Source organism: Ornithorhynchus anatinus, chromosome 4 (genome assembly GCF_004115215.2).
Source record: "Ornithorhynchus anatinus isolate Pmale09 chromosome 4, mOrnAna1.pri.v4, whole genome shotgun sequence".
Classification (NCBI taxonomy): Eukaryota; Metazoa; Chordata; class Mammalia; order Monotremata; family Ornithorhynchidae; genus Ornithorhynchus; species Ornithorhynchus anatinus.
Window position 1 is genome coordinate 47,374,424 of NC_041731.1, and position 12,981 is coordinate 47,387,404.

General features: G+C 42.7%; 1 protein-coding gene across 5 annotated transcripts in view; it reads left to right on the top strand.

The window, feature by feature from the left end:
* Positions 1 to 12,981, top strand: part of MVB12B (multivesicular body subunit 12B) — a 142,989-nt gene that overhangs the window by 110,917 nt on the left and 19,091 nt on the right. For 4 of the 5 annotated variants that reach the window (XM_029063065.2, XM_029063066.2, XM_029063068.2 and 1 more), the window contains 2 exons: positions 8,284 to 8,339; positions 11,010 to 11,069. The exons of the other annotated variant lie outside the window; for it this stretch is intronic. In XM_029063065.2, coding sequence (XP_028918898.1) covers positions 8,284 to 8,339; positions 11,010 to 11,069 — 116 coding nt within the window. The remainder of the gene's footprint in view (positions 1 to 8,283; positions 8,340 to 11,009; positions 11,070 to 12,981) is intronic. 5 annotated transcript variants of the gene reach the window in all.

The following is a 12,981-nucleotide window of genomic DNA, read 5'->3' on the forward strand; positions in this document are numbered from 1 at the left end:
ATTGATAGAATACATTTTTGTGACATGCCCTTTAAAGGTTACTATTAAATCTTGATAATTTATAGCATATTGGCCTTACAGACATGGCACTAGATAAAAGTGAACAGTCTACCTGGTATTTCTGAATCAAATGAAAGATGATGTCAATTTGGTCATAAATACAGCTTCATCTGCTGCTGCTTTGCCCTCTACTCACCATGATTTCCAGAGGCTCGGTCCTCTGGATTTTGGATTTTGAAAAGGTGAAGTATGGAGTCTTATTGCAGACCATGAGTAGAAACCATTGCCTCAGGTCAGCATAAATTAATATACTGTGTAGGTATATATGACCTAAAGGGAAAATTCACATAAAAGTGTTTTACCCTCTTAGAAATGAGAATACTTGGGTACTTTTGAAAAACTTTGAAATGACATTGTACCAGTGCTTCATTTAATCTGCTGTGAACACTGCAGGCCTGATTACATGAAAGGAGAAGAGGGGATCAGGGTGGGATGATGTACGTTGGCGTAAGGGAAATCTTAAAAGGGAGGCATTGGCAGCATGGTTGTTTGTACTGTTCCTGTTTTCCAGATAAAAATAAGAATTGCGTATCTAACATTATCAATCCCATTGTCTCGCTGAACCCTAGACTTACTTATTCTTAACTACTGTTGATAGGAACCATTATTTCATACATCTAAATTAATCTGGAAGCCCTGAGAATTATGATGCAAGAGATACAAAATCTCTACTGTCATCTTGTACCAACAGCAAAATATGGGCTTCTTTGGGGTCTCCTATAAATTTGTATTCTGTTAGGGTCTTTTGGGACCTAGGCAACAGTAATCCTGTCTGAAATCCAGGCAGCCCATTTCTTTCTCAGGGCTCAGGTCAGTCCTTCTGACTTCCCACAAGTAAGTGGTTTTGTAGTGGTGGTGGTTCTGCCCATTTTGCAGAGGGGCGTGGGACCGTAATGTGAGGGATTTTGTCTGTTATATTGCACGCTCCCAAGCACTTCATACAGTGCTCTGCACACAGTAAGTGTTCAATAAATACGATTGACTGACTGACTGAATAAGCATCATAGGAGAGCGAGGCATTTTGCAGACTTTAAAGGACCCTGTCCTCTGGCTGCTGATGTGCTGGGCAAGAATCAATGACGGTCTTGGAAGAAAAGCAGAACTCTTGCCGCCAGGCTATGCTGCTTTCCTGATCATTTAAAAATCCCCCCAGATAAAGATTCCTGCTAAACATCTTGTCCCTGCAGGCCCTGGCAATAGTCACTAGACTCAGTGAAAAATCACCCACATGCTGATTCAGATCATCATAGGAATTAGCAGTCAATAGGGCCCTCCTCTAAACAAAGCTGGGTAGTGGCTTCAGAGAAAGGTTGTGGTGTCTACCTGCTGGAGTTTCTTTTCCAATAGTTCAGGTGACCGCTGGGCCCGTGACCGCTGGGCCCATGCCCATTGTCCGGTGCATTTGATTATTTGGTTCTGTGGAAGGAAAAGGGAGCTTCAAGAACCTACCTTCATTTCTTCAAGAATGGTGATCCAGTTTCCTAGGTCATCTCCTGAGAATCAGAGGCTGCTGATCTAAAAGATACAGGACACTGGTATCCTAGTACCCTTGGTCACTCGTGGTTTTTGGAGTCTAAGGAAAAGTGTTCCAGTTATATCTACTGTGGCTGGCGGTGAAAGTCCATTTTCTGAAGCTTTGTTATTTTTTTCATGGAACATTTGTGTAGAATCTGAATCTACTCAGGTTGCCAGTTTCCTTTTGTGCTTGGAGAGTCTAGCTTCAGTTAGGAGGGAGTTTGTCCTGAACAGGAGAAGCTTCTTAGTAACAGATTATGGTTGCTAGGCAAGAATTTCTAAAAATCTGTCGCAAGGCCAACTGCAAGAGAGAAGTGGAGAAAATATGAGTTGGCTAACACAGTAACTTCACAAAACATTTTCTGAGTTTTCTGTTGATGAGCCCCTGCTTCTACTTTTCGCCTATGGCACTGAGAAAATCTTAACAGGTAGAAGAGTTGAATAAATATTCAACTAGTAGAGCAGTGTCCTGTGATAAAAGGTGGGTGCCACGAATTTCTTTTGTTTTTGTCTAATTTCACTTTCCCAAACACAGTTAAACATGCAGTCTGTGCCTTCTCTAAATTACAGAGAACGTAAAGGGTGTGTTCTAAATTTCCAACAAAATCCACCGAAGGTCCACTGGGTTTCTTATTGGACCTCAAAAAGGAAACCAGTGGGTTTTTCCCTTTACTCTAAGCAAACTGCAGTTGGAGAGTTTCATCTTCTGCAACTTTCCAAATGGATTTCCAAGATTTGTTGTTTTTTTTAAAATGATATTTGATAAGCATTTACTATACGTCAAACACTTTTCAAAGTGCTTTGATAGGTACAAGTTAATTAGGTCGGACACAGTCCCTGTCCTGCATGGGACTCACAATCTATTATTATTATTATCATCAATCGTATTTATTGAGCATTTACTGTGAGAAAAGCACTGTACTAAATGCTTGGGAGAGTACAATATAACATCAAACACATTCACTGCCCTCAACGAGCTAACAGTCTAAAGGTCTAATTAGTGGGGAGAACAGGTATCCCCATTTTACAGTTGAAGAAACTGAGGCACAGTGCCCTCACCCACATCCTGTTTCTGGCCTGGAACACCTTCCCTCCTCATACCCGACAATCACTGTCCCCACCTACAAAGCCTTATTGAAGGCGCATCTCCTCCAAGAAGCCTTCCATGATTAAACCCTTCTTTCCTCTTCTCCCACTTCCTTCGGCATCGCTCTGACTTGCTCCCTTTATTCATCACCCCCCCCCCTGCCCCACAGCACTTTTGAACATATCTGTAATTTATTGATTTATATTAATGTCATTCTACCCCTGTAGACCATAAGCTCCTTGTGGGCAGAGAAAGTGTCTGTTGTTATATTGTACTTTCTCAAGCATTTAGTTCTCTGTGCTTTGCACACAGTAAGCGCTCAATAAATATGATTGAATGAATGAAGGAAAGAGAATTAAGTGACTTTCCCAAGGTTGTAAAGCAAGCAGTTGGCAGTGCCGAAATCAGAACCCAGGTTCTTCTGATTCCAGGCACATGCTCTCTCCACTAGATCATGCTGCTTCTCTGTACATCATCTTTGACATATGGATAAGTAAAATTATCTTCAGGCACTATATTAAAAAGTATTCCTATTTTTGTTTAATTCTGATATGTAAAGCATCATTCCGTATGCCATTCTTTTGAGGGACACATGGAGACGAACAGCAGCCCACAAAAGTAGGACCCTTGGTGTTGATGTGTTAGTGAAGACAACTGTTTCCAGGGAAGGGGGTCTTCTTGACAGAAATTCTTGATTCCAGTTTCTGGGATCCTGGGTGATTTATGGATAATTGGTGAGCACTTCCACATTAAAACTGATTGTACTGAAATTTTAATTGACAATCAGCTGGAGACAATGACAGATCATTTTATTTGAAAAGGTAACTGTAAAAATGCATCTTTTTAAAGCATATTTTTTAGTTTTCCGGGTGGGTGACCTGTTTTTGACAGCTTACACTGTAACTCAAGAATACTTCATCAGTCATCTGGTCAACGTGACCAAACTAATTATACCTCAGAAGAACTAATTTCTGTCCTTGCTGATTAGCTTGCATTGAAATCTTCAGCATGGATATGGCCTAATGCAGGGTGATTTTCAAAGTTGCTTGTTCACTGGAAAGCATTTAGACCAGATAGATCTCTGTTGGGAAATGCCCCCCTGTTAATTGCTCTGGGAAGTTCAGACTGGTGTTGCACTTAGGAAGAGAGGGGGTGGGTATGCCTCACCTTGTAATGAATAACTTGCTCTGACTGTGTAGTAAACCTCCAAGAAAAACAAGGGACTCACAAGGCCCAGAAGAATTAACTGGCCTTGACAGACCAAGCAGCCTGGCCCTGCAGTAGTTGATAGGAAAGGAGATGGTTTATTTCAAGGAGAATGCAAGAAGTAGGATTTAAAAGAAATCATGCAAGCCTCCACCCCTCACAGTGCAAATGGATTTAGGAAAAGTGGCTGAAAGATCTTGATGATGCAGGTTTTTGGCATTTTTTTTCCATCCTAGATTGCCAAGAACTTTAGAAACTTCCCCGGAAAATGAGAGTCTTAAAAGGTGGTGATATCGATTGTTTACAGCTCCTGGTGCTGAATCAGGTACACAAAATTAAAGGCCTCCCACCGTTCTGGTTTCATTTAATTTTATTATGAACATGACTACCTGCCAATAAATCACATCGTTCACCACCGGGTTCGAAAGTACTTTCTGAGTAACATTACTCTGGGTTCACTTAACACCGCTTGACAACTTTAAGCGCACATTAATTGTAACTCTGGTAATGGGATTTGTTTTTATTTTTTTAATGTTTGCCAGATCATTTTACTTCTCCCTTTCCCCCTCCAAAAGATATGTGAAAATTAATAAATTTATTGATTTAAACATTTTCTTTCCCAATGCGCTCAGGGGAAATCTCAAGGAAGGAATGAAATTGGCTTTTCGAAGGGATTACATTGTTTGTTTTATCCAGTGTCATTGGAAAATTGATATGTGCCTGCCACATTCTGTGTTCAAGCCTCAGAAGTCAAGGGGCATTGGGCCTGGGAGAAGTTGAGTCTGGAGAATTTCCTTGGCAAATAGAATCAGGGTTCCGATAGAGAGGGAGGATGCAAACTATAATCCTATCACAATGTGCGAAAGGATTCCTGCAGATTCCTGGCAAAGCTGTCTGGGCAGCAGGATGCCCGTTTTATGTCTAAACAAATGCCGCATGCAAATTGGACCGGTTTAGTCAGAATAGCTGCACCTTGCAGTGAATGCAGGTATCATGGATGCTTGGAAAACAAACCCTCTTTTTTCTCCTTGGCATGGGCGGTGGGTGTGGAGGGGGAAGGAGTGGGGGGAATTCAGTGACAGATTAGTGCTTTATTTGTTTAAACCTTGCAGAATCTGTAAGCATTTAAAATGCTCTTGACTTCTAGTGCCTGATTGTAAAAGGAACAGTTGAATGAGCTCATTGTTTTCTGATTTTTTTTCTTTAATGTATTTTACAAACAGTCTGGTGACAGGCCTGACGTGCTGATTTCTATGTACCCTCTCTTCAGTTTGGGATTACAGCATTAATAACATAGTTCCATGCATCATGCCATTTTTAAGCATGATCGTTATGATAAAGGGCATATACTTAATTACAGGCCTGCTTAATTACAGCTCTGTTGAAGCTCGTTTGTTTAGGCGAATGCTAATTGCGCTACTGAGCCTTTGGCACATCCTTGCTTTAATCTGCTCTGGGTTGCTGTTGTATCAGCGCTTGGTTAAGACGACCACAAAGGCCAGCGGAAAAGGAGGGAGAACCCTTCAGTCGTTTATTGTAAGTCCGCTGAAAAAAGCGAGGAAAGTGGCCATACTTAGCCACTCTTAATATGCCATTCATCTGTGTGTTGTATCTTTTTGACATGTGTATCTCTGTACATAACGTGGGCCCAGGAATGTGCTGTGTCTTGGCTATCTATGAAGAACTAGCCCCTTCCTGGAGAAAACGCTCCTTGCCATGTTTTTTCAGTGCAGTTGACTCTGTAATTATTATTCACCTATATCATTATTCTGTTGTAAAAGTGGGACTGTTGGACTGGGTCACTACTTCCCGCCCCCAGAGGGACTGGAAAGCCAGGAGAATGCATCAAGACCAGGTGATCTGATCCCAAGGAACCCTTCGTTCTGGCCCCAGCTCTGCAGCCCGCTCCCCAGGTGGCCCGTAACAAGATGATTTCGGCTCTGTGCTGTGACCTACTCCCCGGGGACTAGTATGCTTGAAGGGTTTCCACCAATGAGCAATTGCAGGCTGCTTTGACTGTGTAAAGGAGAATGCAGGCATTCTAATATCGTTAGGGGTTTTCCCTTCCAGGGAAATCGTTTGAAGGGGCCGTGTATTAAAGCCGATTGTAGCCCTTAAGTCAGTTGACTCTGGTGAAGCCCTGTTTGTGAGGCAAAAATGAAGGGCCTGTCTGGGAAATCTGATGCTATGGACATCTGTCTCTCATTTCAAGCTAGAAACAAATTGTGTGCAAAGTTTAAAAACAAAACAAAAAAAGCTTCCACCTTTGTGTCGGGGTTTTCTTTAACTATCAGCCTCTCTCTCATCTGGGAAGATTTCCCTTTTACTTCAGATTTACATTCATTCATTCAGTCATACTTATTGAGTGCTTACTGTGTGCAGAGCACTGTAATAAGTGCTTGAAAAGTACAATTTGGCATAAGAAGGCTTACCTTTCTTTGAGGGAATCATGAGGCCCACACCCTGATTTCTTGGCTCGTTCCACTGATCTGGGAAAATTAAGCACAGTACCAGGTCTTTTTACTCTTTTTTTTTTCTTATTGGGAAAGTTGTTTGCAGATTACCCACCACCCAAAAGAAAATTTTAGCACATTTTACTGAAATAGGAAGGGAGTTTCTCAGTGAACCGACCACCACCACCAAGGTGTTCTACTTACGAAGTCAACTTTGGAAACCACAATATCTATAAAAATCAAAAATCCAAGTTTGTTAGAGTAATACCAAGATCTCTAGACAAGCCATGAAGCAGACCTTTGCCCGCAACACTCAATTTGCAGTTGACCAACTTGGTTTAACTTATAGGTCACGTGATTGGCCTGTTGTAGATTGACTCCTCCTTGCTCATCTTCAGTCCCACTCAGATCAGAGTAGAGGGAGGATAATCACTGGAAAGGTCTTCTGTTTTCTTAAAGGCGTAGGACCGCCCTTCAATTTAGCAGCTCACTTGAAGATAGGAGCAAATTTTACGACTAGGAAATGTCCCAAGCCAGGGAAGGTTTTAGTGCCAAGTGAAGCACCATCTTCATTTGGGGTGGTGGAATGAGGCTAGTGAACGAAATTCGCTGCCCACTGCAAGGAAGTTAGGCCATGTACCGCCTCTTGGGTGGTTGCCTTTAGGCTCCTTTGAGGCTGCTCCTTGTATACTTTATGCTGTCCACAGCCCACACTGATGGTGGGATGGAGGGTCTACTGGCCTTAGAGTGCCATGGAAGAGGAAATTGAACTTCCACTGGGCAGAATTTTTCTTTCAAGAAGGAGCATGTGTTCCTTGTTCAACCCCTCCACAGGGTTGTGGTCCTTGTTATCATCGTATGTAACACTGAAACGTAGTTTCAGGAATCCTCAGTGTCTGCTGACAACCAGTCACCGTTGGATTGCACCCTGCTGCAATCCAATCCAAAGGTCACTACATGAGTAGAACACCTGGGTGGTGGTGCAGAGTGTTTTGTAGCAGCAGTTTGTATGCATCTCCAGCTTCCCAGAGCTTTTACTGTCCTCAGAGGCCATGCCAGTGGCTTTACCTTGTTGCCCCATTACCCTGCCAGTCTTTGCTTCCCACTGCCTCACCCCACCCCCCCATCCCAGTCATGATTTGACCTGCCTGGACCCCAGGAATGCAGGAACTCTGCCCTAGTGCAATTCCTGCTGCAAGATCTCGCTACAACTGGGATTGATCCTGCAGCTCCAAGTTGTTTGGCATCCTCACCCATTCCAGTCAAGGCAGTAGGGTATGGCATTACAATCCCCTGAGGACAGTTGTTCGACAAATCAGCACTGTTTAATTCTGTCAATACAGAAAGTCAATACCTAAAAATGACAAATGGAATATCGGTGTAATTTGTGTTTGGTGTACACTGCACTCCTTCACGGTAGTTGTGTTTTTGAAAGAATCCCTTGGAGAAATCTTGCTAGAGTATATATTTATTGATAGGAATTAATAGGTTATGGGCTAAATGGATCAAAGGTACCACCACCACTGACTTTTTTTATACAATTTCCTCTATATTATTTTTACAGCAACTAGTTGCAGAATGCTTTACCCCTTTGCTATTCACTACAGTTTTGCAATATTAAATACTAGAAGTTGCGGAAGTAAGAAGTACTCTGCTTTACAATACCATAAAGCTGAGAAGCATAGCGACTTGGACTGGGAAGCAGAGCAGCATCATGCCTAGGCCAATACCATGTGCCTGCATACCACTATTTAATTGTACACTGATTCTACTTGCACCAGCTTTGTGGATCATGTTAGACTCGAGTTGTGGAAAAAATGCTTCCTAATTCTTCCATAATGTAATAGCCAGTTTGAGTAATGACACTGTGTTATACAATCAGAAGTGACTGTATTTGTTAAATTTTTAAGATGTATTTTGTAACTCCTAAGACCGATGAAATCCTCTTGTTTCCTTTTTCAGCAATGGATGGAGTGCCTTTTATGATTTCAGAAAAGTTTGCAGGGGTTCCTGGAAGTGTAAGTTACATGTATTATCCTTATTAGAAAAGCTTGTGCCTCCCAATATGTCTTTCCAGTTTTAATTGCACATGGCAATTCTGATCCAGCATTCCTAGCTTTAAATACTCCATTTTCCAAATTATGCTTAATCATTTTTATTATTTAAGTTTGACAATTTACTGAAAGAGAAGTATTATTAGTTTCCAAATGACAGATGCTCCATTCAGTGATCATTTTATCCCATGTCCAGTGTGGCAGAGATTATCTCAGGGAGACAGCAGGCACTTCAGTTTCTCCAGCCATTTGGCAAACAGTTGTAATCCCTAAATACAGATGGGCAGACCGAGACCTGGAGCAGTTATATGAGTTGTGTAAGTTAGTCAGTGATCAGGCCAGGAGTGGCTTTCTGTTATCCTTCCTTCCCTGGCTACTAGACTGTTCTGACCTCTCTCTTAGTAGAAACCACAATAAAAGACTAGCACTGGATGAGGCTGAAAAAGGGAAACCAGAGGTATTTGATTAAATCAGTTAACCAGTCCCTTACACTCAAAACACAGAGGCATTGTTTAAAACCAAGGCTCTGGGATTCCTCTGGGGATGGCCCATTACTTTCTGCCGAAGGGTTCTCTGTGGTTGGTGAACTGCTGCAAACCCCAACAAAGTATTTTCTGGTCTTCATCCATTTCTTCAGACAGCTACTTCAAAAATGCATGCTGTCACTGGAAACTTGGACACTGGCTAAAGAATCATGGAAACGTTGTTCTTGGATCCTGATTCACCATCCACCTTGAGCTTGGGTCCCCTTTGCAGTTTCCAATTTAATGAAATATAATATGGATCCCTTAAATCTTTCTGGTAGCAGCTTAATCTTGAAAAATGTTTGTGATGTTACACGTGGAGCTGAAGCAACTTGGACCGATCCAAAGTGGCTGTGTTGCCATAGATACCCTGGCTGCTCTCCCGTTTCCTTGGAGAGGCTGTTCTGTCCTGTTTACCAATTCCAGTCTAGAAAGTTTAGTGAGGCACTTAGAGCCTAATGATACAACAGCTGGACCTCTGCTGGATTCCCAGCCACAGAACTGGAGCAAGAAAAAAGGTATTCTGTGTTCCTGGGCCTCGTTGGCTAGTGTTGTCGAATGTGCCGTACCGCTCTGAGGGACATGACACAGGCACAGCAACAAACAGATATCTAGACCTAAATTTAGAGGCAGTTTCCCTGGGTAAGTTTGTGGCTGGTGAGAGCGGGCAGCAGGTAAGGAGAGAGAATCCCATAGGTTCCTGTGTAGCTCAAGCAACCTTTCACAACCTTTCTTCCCTCAGAAAGTCACCTCCTGTGTGAGAAGCAAGGCAGGGCTCTGGAGGACCCTAGGCTTCACTGTTCCCACTACCTGTCTCAGGCTCTAATGGAATCAGCCAGGTGGCTAATCAATCAGTCGTATTCATTGAGCACTTAATGGATGCGGGGCACTCTACTAAGGACTTGGGAGAGTACAGCACAACAGTATAACAGACACATTCCCTGCTCACAACGAGCTTACAGTCTAGAGGGAAAACTAATCAGATTGGCCATGGTCCATGTCCCACATGGGGCTTGCAGTCTTAATCTCCATTTTACAGCTGAGGTAACTAAAGCACAGAGAAGTGAAGTAACTCCTCAAGGTCACAGCAGACAAATGGTAGAGCTGGGATTAGATCCAAGGTCCTTCTCACTCCCAGACCCATGCTCTACTATCCACTAGACCATGCTGGACACTTTGGGGAACTGGTTCATGACAGGCAGCCAAGTCACACCTTGGCATCCGGACCCAGTCTGGACCCAGAGTAAGTCCCCATGCTGGGAAACAGGACAGTGTTGCCCCTCGCTCATTGGTTGGATTCCTTATGCCGGTAAGGTAGGAGCCAGTGATTCACAAAAGTGGTTGGGTAGGGGGGTTGGGTAGGGGATAGAGAAGAGAAGGAAGGAGGCCTTCATTGCCATGAAATTACAGAAACTCCCATTAAATGGGATGTTATCATTTTTCACAGCCATTGATTTCAGAAAATGATAATTTATGGGCAGTTATTTTATTCATCTTACATTTTCCGAGCTGAAATTCCCCCAGTTCCCCCACCAGATCCTAAGCATGAGTAGGGCAGCTAAACCTCACAGAGGATTCTTTAGACACCATTGCCACCGTATGGTCAGTATGATCAGGGTTCATTTTGCTGGGCCCACAACTGATCAGGAAAAGGTGAAACCTTGCAAATACATGGTGTGGGAGGTTTTCTTGGGTGGAAAGACAAATGACTCGACTAAGTAAAATTGACCTGTTTGAGAGGTGTTGAATATGAACCCCTCATGTTTTCCCCAAAACCAAAGAGCAATGCCAGCCGAGGCTGGATCAGTTGTAAAGTTTTTAATTAAATTTTTCCTTATTATTTGTACATTTATTATAGCCCTAGTAATTCAGTGAATAAATACATGTTGGAAGTGCATTTCACCTACTCAAAGGACCATAGAAAGAATCCAGCATGATTTATATATACACACTGGATTCTTTAAATATATATATATATATATATGTGTGTGTATATATATATGTGTGTGTGTATATATGTATTTGCATTTGTCTCACTTCTAAAACAAAATGTAAAATAAAATTTACTAGCTGTACTAGGAAGTAAAGTTGATTGGCTTGTGCCTTTTAGATGCAGCAAGTTGATCTCTTGGGAATCACCATCAAGTCTCTGGCAGAAATTGAAAAAGAGGTAAGTAGTATTCACCCCAGAGTGGTATAGCAGCCAGACCAGGGTCCCTGGGGAGCAGGCCCTCCCACAGCTGATACTAGATACTGCTTGCTTTTTGCCCATTATGGCCCAGGCAGGATAGATGAAAATCAGTGCCGTATGATAAGCTCAGAAATGACAAGGACCGCATGATTTCTTCATATCAAGAACCTATGAAAGTCATAGCTGGTGCTCAAATCTGCTGCTTTCCCCAGGGGCTCTTTTGTGTGGACTTCCTTTGCTTCTCCTTCCTTACGAATACAGCAGGACTAGGGATTTCATGAATGAACAATATTGTCGCAATTAATAATAATGTTGGTATTTGTTAAGCGCTTACTATGTGCCGAGCACTGTTCTAAGCGCTGGGGCAGACACAGGGGAATCAGGTTGTCCCACGTGGGGCTCACAGTCTTAATCCCCATTTTACAGATGAGGTAACTGAGGCACCGAGAAGTTGGATGAAAGGGGCAAAGCTCATTAAAGTGGCACCAGCAAACTGGATCCCGATTTAGGGTTTGACACTGAATATGGTTTTTCTCTTCTTGAGAAAAAGAAAGCCCCAGGTTTCAGTGCTCACAATCACTCCAGAAAACAAGTCAGGATAATGGAATAAAACCGGAGCCCAGATTTGTCACTGTTTTCACTGTTTTCATAAGACAGCATTAGAGAGTGTACTGTCTCTTTTTTATGTATAGAAGGTTGTTAAGCAGTCACGTGCTCTGAGCCAGCTCTCCTTTGAGAGGAACATTTGTCTCAAAGATGGAAATGGTAGAACCATTTCAATATTCTCTGTTCCCTTTGGGTTTTCTCCTTGTGTTCTCAGCTAGCAGAAGCAGGTTTCTTTATTGAAAGATGGCTGAAATCAAGGAAAATTGAATCAATGTGGTACAACAAAATTTCTAAACCTGTCACAGCAAAAACAAAAAAAATTGTGCCCCCTTTGTCTTTGATTTTCAGTAAATCATAAAAATGAGCGTGATTGTCATTTGCAAATTCTAGATTACTTGGGGAGAAAAATTTGTTTGATAAGAAACCAAAAATGTATGTAATGATCCAGAGTCCTATACTGGCATGTATTGTTTCCTCTATTAAGGAAAATTGCTTGGGATACACTGCCAAAGCTGTGTGTGCTCAGCAGAGGCGTGGCTGGTCCACTGTAGGAGATCTTTTTGCAGCTGCTGCTTGCATTGTATTCGAGGGTGTATGTGGGTCACTGTGCCTATAGTGGGAAAATTGTGAGCACAACATATTCCAGGTGTGGAAAAGGACTGAGGCTCTTGAAAAATTGGTGATTTTTTAACCTTGAGATTGCCCATTCACAAAATCTGCCATACTCAGGGAATGGAATAGTCTCATGAAAATGAGCTCTCTGACCCTTAGTCAAATTCTTTTTCACTGGGTGACCTCCTGAGGAATGTCACTTACATTCGGCCTGGGCCTGCCCCGTACAAAAGAACGGCGTGATGGAGCAAGACTCCTATGGGTGTGCCCTGGGTAATAATAATAATGTTGGTATTTGTTAAGCGCTTACTATGTGCCAAGCACTGTTCTAAGCGCTGGGGTAGACACAAGGTAATCAGATTGTCCCATGTAGGACTCACAGTCTTCATCCCCATTTTACAGATGAGGTAAGTGAGGCACAGAGAAGTGAAGTGACTTGCCCAAAGTCACACAGCTGACAAGTGGCAGAGCTGGGACTAGAATTCATGACCTCTGACTCCCAAGCCTGGGCTCTTCCCATTGAGCCACGCTGCTTCTCATAGCCAGTCAGTCAATCGTATTTACTGAGCGCTTATTGTGTGAAGAGCACTGTACTAAGCCCTAGGGAGAGTACAGTACAACAGTAAACAGACACATTCCCTGCCCGGGTAGGTAGTCCAGCAGAGGCATCTGC